At 39.5% G+C, this 19,787-nt stretch overlaps 1 protein-coding gene across 2 annotated transcripts in view; it reads left to right on the top strand.

The window, feature by feature from the left end:
- The window catches only part of Nrdc (nardilysin convertase), a 70,716-nt gene that overhangs the window by 6,078 nt on the left and 44,851 nt on the right, over positions 1–19,787 (top strand). Inside the window, exons 2-6 of one of the 2 annotated variants that reach the window (XM_057783504.1) lie at positions 8,793–9,099; positions 11,942–12,075; positions 12,865–12,934; positions 13,080–13,161; positions 14,441–14,594. In XM_057783504.1, coding sequence (XP_057639487.1) covers positions 8,793–9,099; positions 11,942–12,075; positions 12,865–12,934; positions 13,080–13,161; positions 14,441–14,594 — 747 coding nt within the window. The remainder of the gene's footprint in view (positions 1–8,792; positions 9,100–11,941; positions 12,076–12,864; positions 12,935–13,079; positions 13,162–14,440; positions 14,595–19,787) is intronic. The other variant, XM_057783503.1, reaches the window with a different exon arrangement.

Here is a 19,787-nt window from a genome sequence, read left to right as displayed (position 1 = left end):
CCCAGCACCCCAAGAAGAGTAAAACAAATTTTTTTTTATGTCTATGGGTGTTTTACCTGAATTTATGTTTGTGCATCACATGTATTCTTGGTACCCACAGAGGGCCCTCTGGGACTGGAGTTACAGACAGTTGTGAGCCACCATATGGGTGATAAGAATTGAATTCTGGTTCTCTGTGCTCTTAATTGCTGAGCCATTTCTAGCCCAAGAAGATTGTTTAAGGTGGAAGGGATGAGAACTTTTAGGATAATGTGGTGCCTAGAGTAGAGGGAGAGCTTTTTCAGGGTGGAAGAGATTACATGTTTCACCTTTAAAAAATTTAAAGGTGAAGGCAATCCTTAGATGTCTGGGAAGTGACAAGATCCATAATATCTATGGAATTCGTGGCTTTTGAAGGGATAGAAAATCTGTGCAGTGGAGGAAGGAGTGGGGAAATTGGAGAACTTGTAAATGAAGTAGTGTGCACACGAGGTGATTCGCTCCCCGTAGGCATGGCCATGTATCTGTTTGGCTGGGTTGTGAGTGGAAGCAGTGGCAGGTATGAAGAAAACTTTGCTTAGTTGTGCTGGCTAGTCTTGTCACCTGACACAAGATAGGGTCATCTCAGAAGAGAAAACTGCTGTTGAGAAAATGTCGGAAAAGTCTGTGGGGCATTTTCTAGGTTGATGGTTGATGGAGGAGGATCTAGCCCACTGTGGGCAGTGCCACCTTTGGCAGGTGGCCCTGGGCAAGCCTTGGAGGGCAAAGCAGTAAGCGGTGATCCTCCATCATCTCTGCTTTAGTTCCTGCTTCCAGATTCCTGCTTAAGCTTCCCTTCACGATGCACAGTAAGCTGTGATATGAAACAATCCCTGTCCTCCCTAAATTGCTTTTGGGTCATGGTGTTGATTATGGTAGCAATAGAAAGCAAACTAGGGTGAAGCTGGTACCAGAGAATGGACTGTTGCTGTGATAGACTTGATCATGTTGTTTGGGAGGATTGTGTTTGGAACTCCGATTGGAAAAGCCCTTGAATGCTCAGAGATTAATGGAAGATAAGAATGTTGAGAGAGGTGCAGGTAGGTGATAGGAAGCTGACTTGGGAAGTTTGAGTGTCCCTCAAAGACTCTATTGAGGCTATTTGTGTGATATTTTGAATTAAGAATCTGTGGTTTTGGCAGCTGGGGCTTAAGAGTCAGCTCTGATTTACTAGAGACTGGTACCAGTAAAGTAAAACCATTTCTTTAGTGGGCATTGATGCTGGTTAGCTGTTGCTGAACTATCAGCAATGATGAATATGAGACTGGAGTCACTGAAGTGAAATCTGCAGTGTTTCCTTAGGGTCAGCACACAGAGCTGCAGTCCAGAGAATGGCTAAGACTGCATCTTAAGTGGATACTCCCACTTGAGGGCATGAAGGGTCATGAAGAGCTGCTGAGGTTTGATGCCATGTGACAGGATGAGAGAGAGTCCATACTGAGATGTCAGAAATATGGAATGACCGCCACAAACTGTATCAGCTGTGGACTGGAGCCAGCCTGAGCCTGCGGGATGAGCTTTGTGTGCTGTGAATGACAGTCAGAAAAGTGGGCTGTCTAAGCTCTTTGGAGCCCGGGAAGTCATTATCGAATACCATGTCATGGGACTAACAGGATTTAATTTACAGTGCTGGATGTTGGTTTTGCTTTGATTTAATTGTAACTGCCCTGGTTCTTCCCTCTTGGAATATGAAATATGTAACTTACTTTTGATTTTACAGAAGCCCACAGTTGAGATACTTTGGATTTTTAAAGAGAGGTTGAATATTTTGAAGAGCCTGAACTTGTACAGTGTTGAAATTTAAAAAAATTTTTTACTTTGCTTGATTCTTTGTGGATTCCACATCATTCATTCTGATCCCATTTATCCTCCTGTCTCTCCAGGCCTCTCTCTGCCCTTGCAACCTCTCCCCTAAACAAAACCAAATGTAAAGGAAAAACCAAACCAAACAAAAACAAAAATGAAATTTTTTAAAGACTGTGGACTTTGAAAAGTTATATTGTGTATTGTGATAGTAACATGAGAGCTTAGAGATAAACAAGAAAGGAAAGGTTATGGTTTAATAGTGATGTATTTGTATGCCAAGTTGACAAGGGGTCAGTTTTACTGGTTTTTTGTTTTTGCTGTTTTCTTTTTTTTAATTTTATTTATTTATTTATTATGTATACAACATTCTGCCTCCGTGTATGCCTGCAGGCCAGAAGAGGGCACCAGCTCTCATTACAGATGGTTGTGAGCCACCATGTGGTTGCTGGGAATTGAACTCAAGTCCTCTGGAAGAACAGTCAATGCTCTTAACCACTGAGCCATCTCTCCAGCCCTGTTTTTTTTTTTTTAAGATTTATTATTTATTTATTATGTATACAACATTTTGCCTCCATATATGCTGCATGCCAGAAGAGGGCGCCAGATCTCATTACAGATGGTTGTGAACCACCATGAGGTTGCTGGGAATTGAACTCAGGATCTCTGGAAGAGCAGCCAGTGCTCTTAAGACCCATCTCTCCAGCCCCCTGCTGTTTTCTTTTGTTTATTTTTTTGTCAACTTTATACACGCTAGAGACAACCGGAAAGAAGGCAGGAACCCCTATTGAGAAAATGTTTCCATTAGATTGGCCTATAGGAAAGTTTGCAGGGTATTTTCTTCATTAACAGTTGATTTGGGAGGATCCAGCACACTGTGGGCAGCACTATCCCAGGGCAGGTTGTATAAGAAAGCAGACTGACGGGGGACTGGAGAGATGGCTCAGTGGTTAAGAGCATTGCCTGCTCTTCCAGAGGTCCTGAGTTCAATTCCCAGCAACCACATGGTGGCTCATAACCATCTGTAAAGAGGTCTGGCGCCCTCTTCTGGCCTTCAGGCATACAGACAGAATATTGTATACATAATAAATAAATAAAAAAAATAAAAAAAGAAAAAAAAAGAAAGCAGACTGACCAAGCCATGGGAGGCAAGCCAGTAAGCAGTGATCTTTCTTGGTCTGTGCTCCTTTCCTGTCTCCAGGTTCCTGCCTGGACTTCCCTTCATGACGATAAGCTGGTAAGATGAAGTAAACCCTTTCCTCTTCAGGTTGCTGTTGGTAATGGTGTTTATCACAGAAATAGAAAAGCAGGCTGATGCAGAGAATACTGAAAAGAATAGGTGACAGTTGGTGAATGCCAGTAAGAATTTGTGGTTTCTTTGAAAAATGGCGTAAGGAGAATGATGTTTTAAGATTAATCTGAAGGCTGCTGCTTGAATTCTTAAGATGTGTCAAAACTGGTTTAAAAGGCAAAGTTGTATGTTGAGTAGGGTGTACATTGGCACAGATGGCACCAGGTTTCCCCTAAGTGGTATGCTGTATGCTCCCTTTTCACTTTTTGTTGTTTTCTTGAGACAGGGTTTCCCTGTGTAGCCCTGTCTCCCTGTCTGTCCTGGAACTCGCTCTGTAGACCAGGCTGGCCTCAAACTCATTGAGATCCGCCCCTCTGCTTCCTGAGTGCTGGGATTAAAGGTGTGGCCATATCACCTAGATTGTTTTGATTTTGAAATCTTTAAAATATTTTATGTTTGAGTGTTTTGTGTGTGTATCTGTCTGTGCACCATATGCGTGCCTGGTGCTCACAGAGGCCAGAAGAGTGCCCTGACTGCAGTTCCAGGCGGCTGTGAGGCTTGCTGGAATCTAACCCGGGTCCTCTGGAAGAGCTACAAGCGCTCTTATCCACTGAGCCGTCTCTCCAGCCCTTCAGTTTTCTTTTAGCTGTTCCCCTACTAACTCAATTTATGTTTGTAGACTAAAACTTCATAAATATGGAGAACTGTCTGCTTTGGTTGCTGTGTGCCTAGCACATTGTAGATTCTCTAATACCATTTATAGAGTATGTGAATGCATGACCGCTAGGCATTTTTGTAGAACTCTTAGGAATATTTTTTCCCAGAAATTTCTTAGATTAAATTTATATCTGGCCAGTTTCTAAAAAATGTTTATTTCCTAGAAAATAAATATAAATAGGCAAGTTACAAAACAAGAAGTACCGTATATCTAATTTATATGGAAGCTTCTGTTTAGTGTAAAGCAAGCATTTAAATATTAGCTATATAGTTACTGAGTGATATTTGTATAAGGTTATTTTTTTGTTTGTTTTTTGTTTTTGTTTTTGTTTTTTTTGAGGCAGGGTCTCATTATGTTTTCTTTGCTGACCTGGAACTCAGTGTGCAACCCAGGCTGGTCTTGAACTTGTGATTCTCCTGCTGCTGCCTCCGAAGGCTGGGTGTAGAGCTGTGCCACCATGTCCAGGTTTTGTAATAGCAAAACGTTGGCAACAGTTTTAAGGATTATGTTATGGTATAGTTCTACAATGAAGATATTCAAATTCTAGAAAGATAAGGCTCCTTTTCTTTCTTTTTTTAAGCTTTGAGAGAGGTTCTGGAGTTGCTCTGTAAACCAGGCTGGCTTTGAAGTAATGACAGTGTGCCTGAGTGCTGGTGTTACAGGGAGGTTGTGTTTTTATAGTGATGTAGAAACTTATTATTGAGTTAGAACTAATGGTCAAAAAACATTGTATAATTTTGTCTTTAAGAGGAAAAGCCCACTAAAAACAGCACCTCTATTCTTAACCTAAAATTATTTTTTGTATAAATGTATATAGAAAAGGAAGATAGAACTTTTGTATTCTTTGATTTTTAACAGTTAAATTATATTAAATAACAATAAATATGAATATTATATGATCATTGTAGGAACTTGGATACCAAAAAGAAAGGTTTAACATTTCCCACAATCATTGAATCTATTAAATAACTTTAGTGTGTATTTTCTAAGCATTTATAGCATATTTATTGGTCTGTGGAATGTAGCTAAGTCTAATCATGCTTGGACTTTACCTTGAGACAGAGTATCTCACTGAACCAGAAACTGGACCGTTTTTCTTAGACAGAAACCCATTGAGCTCATTTTGTGTTCTTCGTCTACTGCTGGTCTCTGAGCCCCTATGGGAGGGTTTTGATGAAGATACCTCATTTAGGGCTGGATATTTCAAAGTTCTTCACTCTTTTTACATTGTCCAGTTGTGAATCTCTGCATTAATTCTGTTCTACTGCAAAAGGAAGCTTCTCCAATGATGGCTGAGTGAGATGCTGATCTATGGGTGTAGCAGGATGTCTGTAGGAGTCATTTTATTGCTGTGTTCCTTTAGCAGGAAATAATATAGTATCCTAGACCATGATCTGTCTAGTTTCAGATTCTTGGTCACTTGAGCAGTGTCCACATGGGATATAGCAGTGTCTGGCCTTAAATGCAGTCAGATAACGGTGGGTTTCTCTCACGTTTATGCCACTATTTCACCAGCATATCATGCAGTCTGGTCACTGATGTAGATTGCAGGGTTGTAGCTGACTTGGTGGTTACTTTTATCCTCTGGTAGCATGGGGACAAGCACATTTACCTACAGAGCCATTTCTCCAGCCTCAACATTTTCTTTTTTTGATTTGTTTTTGAGACACTGTTTCATTATGTATCTCAGACTAGCCTTCAATTAGGATCCCCCTGTCTCCCTCCTTAGGCTAGGGTTACCAGACATATGCCAACAGTCTCAGCTATTAACATTGTTTTGTCTATTCAGCAAATATTTCTTCAATGTTTGGTACTTGCCAGATGATAGCAAATAAGGGAGGAAAAAATCTTTGTAATTTTCTATTGAGGCAGAAAAAGTGTTGTAGAAGTAGTGACAAATGTTGCAGACACATGTAAAGAGGATTAAAAAGAATAGGAGTTGACTGGTGATGGAGTGAGTGGTCAGGGGACACATTTTTTTTTTTTTTTGGTTTTTCGAGACAGGGTTTCTCTGTGGTTTTGGAGCCTGTCCTGGAACTAGCTCTTGTAGACCAGGCTGGTCTCGAACTCACAGAGATCCGCCTGCCTCTGCCTCCCAAGTGCTGGGATTAAAGGCGTGCGCCACCACCGCCCGGCAGGGGACACATTTCTTAAAGTTGGTACCTTTCAGCCCAGACTGCCTTGCAGATGGCTGTCCTTGGCATGAGGTCTTCTCATCTGGTCTTTTTCTGTGAGCTCAAGAACTAAGATTTGCTTCTATTTTCTTATAGGTTGCCTTTTTTTCTAACACTATTTTAAAACTTTTGGTGTATTATTCCGTTGCTTTGATAGGTAAACCCTTTTTTCTGGTTTCATCACATATAAATGGTGTCTAAACAACGTTTGTTTATCTTGCCTGCCTTTTGGCTTTATTTATTTATTTGGCTTTATTCTTGTGGTATGCTGTCTTTGTGACTTGCTTCCTGAAGATCGCCAGTTTTGTAGCTTGTTGCTAAATATGTTTTCTTGTTTTATGATAAGCCAGTGTAGCGGGGGCATCTACCGTGTGACTCAGTCACAGTTTACCCTTCTCTTGTCAGTAGACATGTGAGTTCTTTTCAGGTTATTTATGGTCTTTGTCAGTGTTCCGTTGCTGTGAAGTGATACCATGAACACAGCAACTCTTATAAAAGAAAACGTTTAATTGGGGCTTGCTTACAGTAGTTTCAGATGTTAGTCCATTATAATCATGGTGGGAAATGTGGCAGCTCACAGGCAGACATGGTACTGGAGAAGTAGCTGAAAGTTCTACATCCAGATCCACAGGCAACAGGACAAGAGAGAACCACTGGACTTGGGCTTCTGAAACTTCCAAGCCTGTCCTCTGTGACACACTTTCTCCAACAAGCCACACCTCCTAGTCTTTTCAAATAGTGCCACTCCTTGGTGACTGATTTTCAAATCTGTAAGCCTATAGGAGCCATTCTCATTCAAACCACCACAGTTAATAATTGATCTCATCCCGAGCTTTTCCATACTTCTTATTTATTGGTCTGAAATTTTGACCTTTTTTTGGTGTTGTGGTGGAGAATTAATACACATCATGTGTTTAGATCTGTGGTTGTGGTTTTTCTTATTTATTTTCATTATTTTGATCAAATTTTCATAACTTTTAAAATTTATGATCTGCTAATGGCTATTTTTTTTTTTTTCGAGACAGGGTTTCTCTGTAGCTTTGGTGCCTGTCCTGGAACTAGCTCTTGTAGACCAGGCTGACCTCGAACTCCCAGAGATCCACCTGCCTCTGCCTCCCGAGTGCTGGGATTAAAGGCGTGCGCCACCACCGCCCGGCTCTACTGGCCATTTATGCTCCACAAATCTTGCATTTTATCCCCAAAGAAAACAAAACATAATCACTAGCTTTTTTTTATTGTTTGAATATGATTTTGATATGGTAGGGAATTAAATCCACATTTTTCCTTTTCTGTCTATATGGATATACATGCTATGAAGAATAGAGGACCACCTTGGATACCAGTCCTTGCTTCTACTTGGTTTGAGACAAGGTCTCTTGTTGCTACTAAGTATGGCAGGCCAGCTGCCCATGGGCAGTCTGCTGTCTCGGCTTCCCAGCTTCCATAGAAGCACTAGGATGGAGCTACCACGATTGGCTCATACGTGCCATCTGGAGATGTGAACTCCATCCTCACGTGTGTGTATATAGCAAGTGCTTTACCCACTCAGCCGTCTCCTCGGTGGGTAATACTTTCTAGGCTTCAAGGCTTGGCTGAAATGTATTTTGTTTCAGAAGGTTTCCCTGACTGCTTCCTTCTTTTAAGAATATTCTGTGTTTGCTAGTTTGATGATCCTGTTACTGAACAGTGTGTACCTAGTGGTGAAGATGTGGTCTTAGGTGTTTTTCTTTTAAGGTAGCATGATGTCTGACAAATGAGTTGTTAAATAGATGTTTATTGAGTGAATGCATAAAAGAATTAGTATAAATGGGAGCAGGCTATACTAGACACCTGGGTATCAAATGATAACAGTTTTACTATATGAGTCATTTACTTACAGGGCTATGAGTCTGTGGGATTATGTTTTCTTGGAGATACGGCCACTTTTTTTCAGTCTCTAAAAGTAGCTTTGGAAACCTGTACAATGTCAAATGCATTTTATAGAGGCAGACCAGTGAGCTCACATTTGTGCGGCTGTGCTTTGGTGCTGACCTGGCATGCCTGCTTTGACTGTGGAGAGCTGTTTTCCTAGGCCATCTAGGTAGAAGGTTTGTTTTTGGTAGAATGCTTATTTCTTAACTGAAGGACTGGGAGAGATGGTTGGTCATGTGCTTAACTTCTAAATTTTTTAAAAATTGATTATTCATTGGTCAAGACAGGTGCTTTCTATGTTGTGTGATCCAGGCTGTCTTGAAACTCAGGAACTCAGGGTCCTTCTGCCTCAGTTTTCCCAGTACTGGAATAGCAGGCATGAACTTGGAAAGAGAGTCAGACAAAACTCATATTTGAGTTCAGGGTTGGCCTGGCCTATACAATGAGTTCCAGGACAGCCAGGGCTGTGTAGATAGACCCTGTCTCAAAAATCCATATCAAACCAAATCAAAACCAAAAGAACAAAAGAACCTGACAGCTACCAAGATGATAATATATACATATATGTGTGTATGTATGTGTATAATATACAGTAAAGATTTGTATCTATAGAATGTATATATCTATATCTCAGGACAAATAATCATTATTGCTTTTATGAAGGCTTTATTCATGCCCTAACTGGATGGAATGGTACACAATTTAAAAATGTATTAATTAGTATGTATGGACCATGGTTGATGGTGAGTAACTGGAACTTGGGGTAAGGGGGGGGTACTTAGTAGTATTCAGGGTGTGTATTAAACATACGTGTGTTCTTTTTACTGAACAATTGAAACAAAATGCTTTGTGTTTTGTTTTGTTCTCCCTGCCCCAGATACATCAAATTACAGAATGGCTTGCAGGCACTTTTGATTTCAGATCTAAGTAATATGGAGGGTAAAACAGGGAATGCAACAGATGAAGAAGAGGAGGAGGAAGAAGAAGATGATGAGGAGGAGGAGGATGACGATGATGATGAAGACTCTGGAGCCGAGATAGAGGATGATGAAGAAGAAGGTTTTGATGATGAAGATGAATTTGATGATGATGAACATGATGATGATGATCTTGATAACGAGGAAAACGAACTGGAAGAATTAGAAGAGAGGGTAGAAGCCAGAAAGAAAACCACTGAGAAACAGGTGTGAGTCATGTCTATATCATCCTTCTCGTTCGGGAGCTCCTTGGGGGTAATGAGTGAACTTGTTGTTTATTTCTTAGTAGCAAAAAGGAAGTATGCATTTATCTTTTGATTAATGTTTTTAAAGCAAGAGTCTAGTTTATATAAAGGTTATATTTTTTGAAAACAGTTTGCTCTGTGATAAATGCTTACTGTACAGACTAAAGGAAACAAAAAGTGTAAAATCCATTCATTAGAGATTAAAATGGCAATATTTGAGTTTATATATATTTATGTACACTATATGCTTTACAAACTGTCAGGAAGTGAGAATCTGTACAATTCTTAGCTGAAGACAAAGGGATAAGATCTTTGGAAAGACTTGAGAAAGGAGAACAAGGCTAGCGGTGTAACATTTTCACCTGACCCTAGAGTTCTAAGTTACCCTGGGGTAATTCCTGTATAAGTAATTGACCTTGATCTCACCTATGAGAAAGTGTCAGCTGGAATTAGTAAGTACATCAGGAAAGTAAGTGAGAGACTTGAATTTAATTTAATGATCAGTGAATTGCTATGTGGGTCTTGATAGGACGATTTTCCTTAACATGTCTTTTGAAGAACACTTCCATTTTGCAGGAGGGAATTCTTCTGTTAGAGGGTAGGTGACATCTTGGAGATATAGTAGAACCGACCAGCAAATGTTTGTTAAAGTTAGTTTCTTGGTTTTGTTTTGTTTGTTTTTTGAGATAGGGTGTGATGTAGCCCAGGCTGGCATTAAACCCTGGGTAGATGGAATGACTTTGTACTCATGATCCTCTAGAGCAGTGGTTCTCAACCTTCCTACTGCTGAAACCCTTTAATACAGTTTATCATGCTCCCAACCGTAAAATTAATTCATTGCTATATAACTAATTTTGTTACTTTTATAAATTGTAATGTAATTATTTTTGGAGGTAGAGGTTTGCCAAAGGGGTCACTGCCCACAGGTTGAGAACCACTGCTCTAGACTCTACTTCCCGAGTGCTGGGATTACAAGCATGCACCATTATGCTTCACTTAAAGTTGACTATCAATGCAACAGTATGGTATAGTCTTAATATACAGGATTTATAATTGGCTTGTTAATTTAGATCTCAAAAGAATCTGTGGGACTGGCAAGATAGTTTAGTGGGTAGAGGTGATTGCTATGCAAGTCTGATGACCTGAACTGATCTTTGGAACTCACAGGGCAGAGAAGGGATCCAACTACTGAAAGTTCTCTGACCTCCATATGCACGCTGGTACTCAACATATACCTACACACATCATTATCATCATCAGTCATCATCAAGATTCAGTTCCCAGTTTTTAAAAAAGTGGTTAACCCTCAAAGATTTGAAAATGTATGGTATAAGTAGTAATGATTGTTTTTGGTGTTTTGAGACCAATTCTTGTTTATTAACTCAGGTTAGTTTTGAATGCTCTGCCTTCTTGCTTCAGCTTTCTGAGTGCTAGAATTTCAGAGAGCTGTGATTACAAACATGCCCTATCCTGCCTCTGCCTACTGCTACCCCTTTCTTGAGATGGGAATGTCTTACTTGGTGGTTCAGGCTGGTCTCAGACTCTGGTACAGCCAGAAGCTGGGACTATAGACATGTCCCACTGCTCTTGGCTTCACTAATTCTCTTAAATTAATTCTTTGCGAGTCCTCCTCCTCTTCTTCTCCTCCTTCTTCCTCCTCCTTTTTAAAAGACAGAGTCTTACTATGTAGCCCTGGGTGGCCTGAAACTTGCTCTGTAGACCAAGCTGGCCTCAAACTCACAGAGATTTCTCTACCTCTGCCTCCAGAGTGCTGGGATTAAAGACATATACCACCACTCCCCGCCCCCCCTTTTTTCTTTTAAGAAAGGTTGTACCAATTTCTTTACCAAATTGTAGATTGAGTTATGTTTTTCAGAAGCTTTTTTGTGTGTGTGTCACATAGTAGGCCAAGTTGTGTTAGCCTGGAGAACTTCCGAGGAAAACTCAAAACACTGAATAAATTTCTACATATACTACTTGGTAGACGATTTTAAAGTTTTTACAGGCAAATTGGGAATTAATAGGCTTATATCTAATTCTTAATAGAGCAGTAGTAGAGTGGAGAATTTATGTCAAAATGGAGCTGTAGCCTGAGTCTGTCTCTGGTGTCTCTGGTGTCTTGCACGGACTGGCTCTCTCTTGCACCCACTCTCAAGTTCACCCAGTTTCTGAGCTCTGTCTTAACTATCCAGATAACAGTATTATTAATATTAGCTTCTTACCTCTGAGTTCTGTACTTACCCTCCTGTTTATGAACCTGCAAGTAGCTTCTCTTGTGCTTTGGAGTTTCTTCAGTAAGCAGTGAGGTTTGAAGAGATTTGGTCACTTGGCTCTGAAGCAGTGGGCATCCTAGTGGGAAAAGATTCCACGATTGTAACAGTGGTCTTTACTGAGCCATACATAATAAACATTGGGAGGGGAAATGAACAGGTTAGTTTAGGTGAGAGGTGGCTTGAAAATGGCATAGGTTCTAAAGTGATATTAGGATTTAATTTTTATTTGAGAAATGTGAGCCTTATGTAAGATAAATCTCATTAATGAAATGGGAAGAAAGTCTTACCGTTTGGAGAACATTATCTAATTAGAAGTTAATTACTTTCCTGAAGATTTTTAAAAAATTATCTCCATTTCTGTCCTTCAAAAAGAAGTTTTTCTCGATCTGAAACGTTAATAAATTAACAAGATTGAAATTTAAGTATGATATATTTGAATTATTATTTGTTCATAATTTTGAGTTTTATAACTCAATTCTCAAGTATAAATTTCTTGGGTAGAAAATTCTCAAGTATGAATTTCTTTTCTAGCAATCGCAGAACCTGTTTTTGCTGTGGTCAAAGCTGACTGATAAACTGTGGTTTAAGTCAACTTATTCAAAAATGTCTTCAACCCTGCTGGTCGAGACAAGAAATCTTTATGGGGTAGTTGGAGCTGAAAGCAGGTTAGGCATCTATTAAACGTCACAGAACAGGTTAGACTGTGGTTTGAAGAAGTGGATATTCTTCCGTGTTTTAAATGAACTTATGTGCCTAAGTCTACAAAAATGGAACTTGAAGTATCAAGTGAGGCTGTTTGGTTCTTCTGAGCATACAAGATTGCTATTTTTACCTTATCAAACAACGCTTCACCAAGTGGATTAGCTCTGAAAATGGATGCAAAGTTGGGAAAGTTAATATTTACTTTCCTATTTTCAAATTGACCATTTCTTCTACCTAAAATCTTTTAACTAATGATGATAGTAAGTCACAATCATTTTAAATGGAGTCTTGTGTACATCTTGGCCATCTATTTTGCTAAAAACTAATTTCCCCAAGGAATTTGGCAAACGCATATCAGTAAGAAATATGTATGTGTGTTCAATATAAGGTGAAGAACTAAAAAGCCTCTTTAAATCCTGTAGCTTTTTAATAACAAAAATTTTCTCTTTTAACCATTTGCATATTTTTTATTAGATATTTTCCTAAATTGTTATTTGCCCCCATCCCATTTTAGTAGTAAAACCTTCTGAGTAACACACTGAGAAGTTTCACGTTTGTAACTGAGTTACTGAACATAAAAGTTTTAAATTGTTTAGAGCTCTTTATTCTATCAAGATATATTAATTCTGCAGATTTCCAAAATCTAGTAACTCAGGGAATAAACTCGCTTCAGAATTCTGACTCAGCAACATGAAATGATGTCTGGGTGGCCGGTCTCTCCCGTCTCTGTCTGTTTCTGCTTTCTCCCCCAGGTCTGCGCCTGTTGAGCATTTGGCAGGATGGCAAGTGGAGGAGCAGCAGGGTGAAACTGACACAGTGCTGGTGAGTTTCACTTTGCTGCTCCTCCCGATCCCCAGGGAAAGACTTCTCTTCCTTTCTGTCGGAAGACTTGTTGGCATGAACCCTTGAGGTACTGGTACTGCCCCAGGATTGACTCAGCTATTTGTATGTGTTCTACTTACCCCAGTCTGCAGCGGCTCTGTGTGTCGGAGTTGGGAGCTTTGCTGATCCAGATGACCTGCCTGGGCTGGCACACTTTTTGGAGCACAGTAAGATCTTGTAAAATATCATTCCCGGGTGTGGTTTCCTTTTTCCCTTAAAATTGTATGAACTGATTTCAAAGATTAGTAATTGGTTAATTGGAGTACATTTAAACTAAGACAAAGCTTAGAAAATACTGATTTAGGAATAATCATAGGGAAAGTCTTTTTTTTTTTTAATCTAAGTATACCTATTAAAGATTTGAATGAAAACAGTCTCTTCCTCAATCTGTACTTTATTCCTTGAAGTAAGGTCTCAGTAAAACCCAGAGCTTGCCAGTATGGCTAGTCTCTCTAGCAAGCTTGCTCTGGGGAGCTTCTCTCTGCCTTCTGAAATAAAATGAATTGCAGGAGGCTGACCACACACCCACCTTGCATTTTACAATTTTACATAAATTTTTTTTTTTTTTTTTTTTTTTTTTTGAGACAGGGTTTCAGGGTTTCTCTGTGTTGCTTTGGAGCCTTTCCTGGAACTCGCTCTGTAGACTAGGCTGGCCTCGAACTCATAGAGATCCACCTGCCTCTGCCTCCCAAGCGCTGGGATTAAAGGCGTGCGCCACCACCGCCCACATTTTACATAGATTCTAAGGATTTGAATCCTAACTCTCACATTTGTTGAGTGCGTGCTTTAACCACTGAGCATCTTTCCAGCCCAAAACCTATTTTATGTAGGCATCATTATTTGGCAATAATGTGAACAGAGCAAGAGACAGTTGCCATTCTCTAGGAATTGGCTAGCTCTGGTTGGAACAGGTCTCTTTCAATATTAATAGTACCCAATGACACCATAATTGTGGTGGCAAAAATTGTTTATTATTTATAAACAATAAAAAGGCATGGCTAATAAACCACAAGAAGAAACCATAATGTTTAACTAGAAGTATGCCTCAATAAAACAGTGTGGATGCTACATGGCTACAGATGTTTACACATGTACTTTTCTGCATTAGTTATTTTTTATACTTTTAGTTTCTAAGTTATTTGAAAGTAATCTTCTTACCTGACATCCTTTGCGGTAGTAGTTAATCTGCACATAAACTTGTTTAACTTTTAGCCTTCTGATAAGCAAATTAGTCATTTATTTTTAAAAAATGAAATGCTTGGGTTTTCTTGCAGTAGAAATAACTTCTGAGCATTGTAGAATGTTTCACAGCGTCAGTGTAGCAGAGGCAGAAACAGCCATTGTTAATGTGTTGCTTTATCTTTTATGCATAGAAAAGTTCATCTGTGATAATAAAAATGTTGTCTATTTCTTTGTGTTATATGACTTTTTATTCTTTTCATTTAGTGGTATTTATGGGTAGTTTGAAATATCCGGATGAGAATGGATTTGATGCCTTCCTCAAGAAACATGGAGGTAGTGATAATGCCTCAACTGATTGTGAACGCACGGTTTTTCAGTTTGATGTCCAAAGAAAGTATTTCAAGGAAGCCCTGGATAGGTAACTATTATTTAATAACATTATACAAATGGAAATATTGAACATGTTTTATGGTATTTTCAAGAAGTAATGTAGTTCTCTAGAACTGTCAGAGTCTATGAGGAAAGCGGAGGAAACTATTTCTTTCTCACTGCATGTGCATAGCTGTCCTGAAACTCGCTGTGTACACTTAGGCTGGCCTTTAACTCACGGAGGTCTACCTGCCTTTTGTCTCCTGAGTGCTGGGATTAGAAGCATGTGCCATCATACCTGGCTTGTCATTTTTTAAACTCTCAGGGACCTGCAGTTCAGTGGTTTGGCTTGACTGGCCAGCAAACTCCAGGGATCCCCGTCTCTACTTCCCTAGTGCTGAGATTATGGTTGCGTGGCTCCATACCAGGCTTTTATGTGGATCTGGGATTGAACTCAGGTCTTTATTCTTTTTTTTTTTTAATATTTTATTTATATGTATACAGTATTCTGTCTGTGTGCATGTCTGCAGGCCAGAAGAGGGCACCAGACCTCTTTACAGATGGTTGTGAGCCACCATGTGGGTGCTGGGAATTGAACTCAGGACCTTTGGAAGAGCAGGCAATGCTCTTAAGCCCTGAGCCATCTCTCCAGCCCTCAGGTCTTTATTCTTATATGGCAAGCACTCTATTGATTGTGGCATCTTCCCACCTCCTTATACTTATTTTTAAAAGATTTAGTGTGTGTGTGTGTGTTTCTGTTTCTGTGTGTGGATGCTCACATATATTACAAGGGGTGTCAGATTCTTGGCAGTTGGAGTTACGGGTGTTTGTGAGCCACTTGGTGTGGGTTCTGGGATCCAAACTCTGGTCCTCTGATAGAACAGTAAATTCTCTTAACCACTGAGCAACCTCTTCAACTTCCTCATTTTTTTTCTACACTAGCAGTGAAAAGTCCAAAAGTGAAATTAAGAGCATAGCTTCTTTAATAATGGCATCTAAAAGAATAAAATACTTCAGAATAAACAAGAGAAGTGAAAGCCTTGTAACAGTAGGAAGTCCACAAATAAGTGATAAGTAATAATAGAGAGATGAGAAGCTATGCCGTGAACCTGAGGCTTAGGGTTGGTTTTTTTATGTATTGGTGTTTTACCTGCATGTATGTTTGTACGAAGGTGTCAGATCCACTGGAACTTGTGTCACAAGTGTGAGCTGCCGTGTGGGTGCTGAGAATTGAACCCAGATCCTCTAGAAGACCTACCTGCTGAGCCATCTCTCCAGCCCAACACTTAGTATTGTTAAGAACGGGAGTATAAAGACTTCTTATTGTTAAGAATGAGAAACTGACTTATAGATTCACCCCAATCATTTCAAAATTTTTGCTGCCCCTCAGAGAAATCAGTGAGCTAATCTTTAAGTTCATATGGGAAAAGTAAGAAGCAATAGTAGTCCAAGTTTTATTTAAGAATAAATTGGACACTTATTTCTCCAAGACTTGAAGCTGCAGAAACCCCAGTAATACAACTCTGCGTAAGAATGGACTCTGCTCAGTGGCCTATAACTGGGAATCTAGGAACAAACCATGGCACCTGCTGCCAATAGCAGAGTGCCAGGACAGCTGAATGTCCACATGCAAACAAAGAGCCAAAGTTCTTTATTCAGCTGTTTACAAAATTTAATGTAAATTGAGCCACACTCTTAAATGTGAGAACAAAAATCGTGAAACTTTGAAGAAAATGTCAACCTTTGTAACCTTTTATATTTGGTGATAGATAGGACGTGGTGTTGGCAAAGAGACAAATGTAATAATAATCAAAGAACTAGGTACCATCTATGTGGACACTTAGACACACTATGAGAAGGTGATGAAAGGGCCTTTTGATGAAATGATACCAAGACAATTGAGTTTCCATGAATATAGGAATATAATTGACTCCTTAACTCAAAAACACAAAAAATGTTCTGGATAGATTGTAGACTAAAGAGTGAACAAAATTGCTATTCTCTAAAGCCACAATTTAGGTACTCTTTGTCAAATATGATTAAAAAACAAACCAAAAACCATAAAGGAAATGGCATATTATATTCATGAGAAGAAACTGAAGAGGTGAGGACCTGGCTCAATGATAACAAGGCTCAGGTTTGACCCCGGCATTATTCTCTATTGTTAATAAAACAAATAAAATGTATGGAGAATATTTTTGCAATAAATAACAAATGACCTATATTTTGAATAGTTATTGATTTTTTAATTTATTAAATTTTTGTACACAAGTATTCAGTATGGTTTAAATTGGTATATAAAACATAAATATTAGTAGATGTATTGTTAGAATTAAAAATACAATAAATCAGAAAGATTTGAATACATATTAAAAAAATAAATCTTGATATAACTATCTAAAATGGCATTCAGCTTTATTAGGAATCAGGGAAATGTAAATCAAAACTGTTGTGAGATGTAACTATCTCAAAAGTTACGGAAAGCCGGGCAGTGGTGGTGCACGCCTTTAATCCCAGCACTCGGGAGGCAGAGGCAGGCGGATCTCTGTGAGTTCGAGACCAGCCTGGTCTACAAGAGCTAGTTCCAGGACAGGCTCCAAAACCACAGAGAAACCCTGTCTCGAAAAACCAAAATAAAAAAAAAAGTTACGGAAAAATTTAAACTCTGATACTATCAAAGGGAAGTAAAGGGCTGGAGAGATGGCTCAGTGGTTAAGAGCATTGCCTGCTCTTCCAAAGGTCCTGAGTTCAATTCCCAGCAACCACATGGTGGCTCACAACCATCTGTAATGAGGTCTGGTGCCCTCTTCTGGCCTGCAGACACACACAGAATATTGTATACATAATAAATAAATATTAAAAAAAAAAAAAGGAAAGTAAGGCTGTAGAGGTGTGGTGGGGCAAATATATATTGGTATTGCTACTTCAAGAAAATTGTGTATTGTTTGCTGATGCGTGTGTGTACTATGTACTATTCCTTTGTACTTCTTTCCTAGGTAGTACCTAGAGAATAGAGAAGTTCTGCATATGACCCAATACACAGTATAAAACTAACTTATGGTGGCAGTGTTTGTAGTGCTCAGTTCTAAAGCCCAGGTATCTGTTAATAGCAGTGGAATAGATGCAGAAATTCCTCCCAGTGTCAGGCTGGAGAGCGCTAAGAGCACTGGCTGCTCTTCCAGAGGTCCCGAGTTCGATTCCCAGCAGCCACACGGTGATTCACAACCATCTGTACTGAGATCTTGCGCCCTTTTTTGGCCTACAGAAGTACATGCAGGTAGAACATTGTATACATAATAAATATATAAATCTTTAAAAAATTCATTCCAGTGAATGTTGTAACAATAGTGAAAATAAAGTACAGTCACATTTGTCCATATGGATGAATACACGATCATAGCATTGAATCAAACAATATATTACATACTGTGTATTTAAATTATTTTGCTTAAGACATGTATTCTCAATGGAAGTGATGGTATTTGTTCCCTTTGGTGACCAAAAAAAAAAAAAAAAGAGTAGTTCTTGAGAAGTTAAAAAAGGTTAGTGCTGGGCAGTGGTGGTGCACTCCTTTAATCTCAGTACTCAGGAGGCAGAGGCAGGTGGATCTCTGACTTTGAGGCCAGCCTGGTCTACAGAGGGGCTTCTAGGACAGCCAGGGCTACACAGAGAAACCCTGTCTTGAAAAAAAAAAGATATTTGTTTGGTTTTGGTCCTGATATGTTTAATCCCACATGCTAAAAGTTATTTTATTTTAAATTTTCCTCTGTGTTTAATTTTCTTGTATGTCGGGCTGGAGAGATGGCTCAGGGGTTAAGAGCATTGCCTGCTCTTCCAAAGGTCCTGAGTTCAATTCCCAGCAACCACATGGTGGCTCACAACCATCTGTAATGGGGTCTGGTGCCCTCTTTTGGCCTGCAGGCATACGCACAGACAGAATATTGTCTACATAATAAATAAATAAATAAATAAATAAATAAATAAATAAATAAATAAATAAATAAATTTTCTTGTATTGATGCAGCGTTGGGATCAAATCACGGGAGGCATGGTGTGCAGGGCTGGTGCTGAGACTGATTTGGTCACAGACTCATTGTGCCTGTTGGTTGCTGTTGGTTGTCTTGTTTTGCTTGAAGTATTTTGCATCTGACTTTTTTTAGAACTAAGTAAAAATATTTCCTGTTTTTTTTTTCAAGGTATACTAAGTATTAGGAAGAATGTGAATGTCTTAATGAATGTGTTGATGCCAGAACAAAGTTGCATAGCAAAAAATTCAGGAAGTTAGTCTTTCAGTTGTTTTATCTTTTCTGGAAAAAGAACAGTTTTGGGAAAGATGCAGTGGCAACATCTCTGTAATCTCAACTACTCAGAAGGCTGAGGCAGAAGGGTCCCTTGAATTCAGCAGTTCGAGGCCAGATCAGGCAACATAGTGAGTTCCTCGTCTTCAAAACAAAACAGCAAAAAAATAGAGGCAGATGTGAAGACGCACACCTGTAATCTAGCACTTGGTAAGCCAAGGCAGGATGATTGCCACAGTGAGGCTGGATGGCAGAGTGAGACTCTGTCTCAGCAAGCAAGTAGTTTTAAATGCTTAAACAAAACCAATACCAATTATATCATTATGCATTTATATAAATGGCATTTACGTATGTAATTTGACGTATAATAGTTCGTCTAAGGGCCGGGCGGTGGTGGCGCATGCCTTTAATCCCAGCACTTGGGAGGCAGAGGCAGGCGGATCTCTGTGAGTTCGAGACCAGCCTGGTCTACAGAGCTAGTTCCAGGACAGGCTCCAAAACCACAGAGAAACCCTGTCTCGAAAAACCAAAAAAAAAAAAAAAAATAGTTCGTCTAAGTAAATATATTAAAACCGGGGCCATTGGGATGGCTCAGTGGGTAAAAGTATCTGCTACTCAAGCCTGATTACCTGAGTTCAATCCTTAGAACCAATATAAAAAAACAAGATGTGTTTGTAAGCATCCATTATCCTTGCACACCTAAGGAGAGATGGGAGGCAGCCTCCCGTGGCATGGAAGCTTCAGGGTCAGCCAGCTTGGAGTGTGCATCCCCTCAGAAACACCAGAGAGACCTGCCTTGACCGTGCAGACTCCCGGACATTGTCCTCTGACTCCCACGTGTGCACCTGCATATATATGCCTTCATATTCTCTGTCTCTGCTGCCTCTCATGTGCACACACATGATAAGAAAAATACTAGTAGAGCGCTGTGCCCAAGTTAGATC

This window comes from Chionomys nivalis, chromosome 11 (assembly GCF_950005125.1).
Source record: "Chionomys nivalis chromosome 11, mChiNiv1.1, whole genome shotgun sequence".
NCBI lineage: Eukaryota > Metazoa > Chordata > Mammalia > Rodentia > Cricetidae > Chionomys > Chionomys nivalis.
Note: the sequence above shows the minus strand (reverse complement) of the source record. Positions and strands in the feature narration are given on the sequence as shown.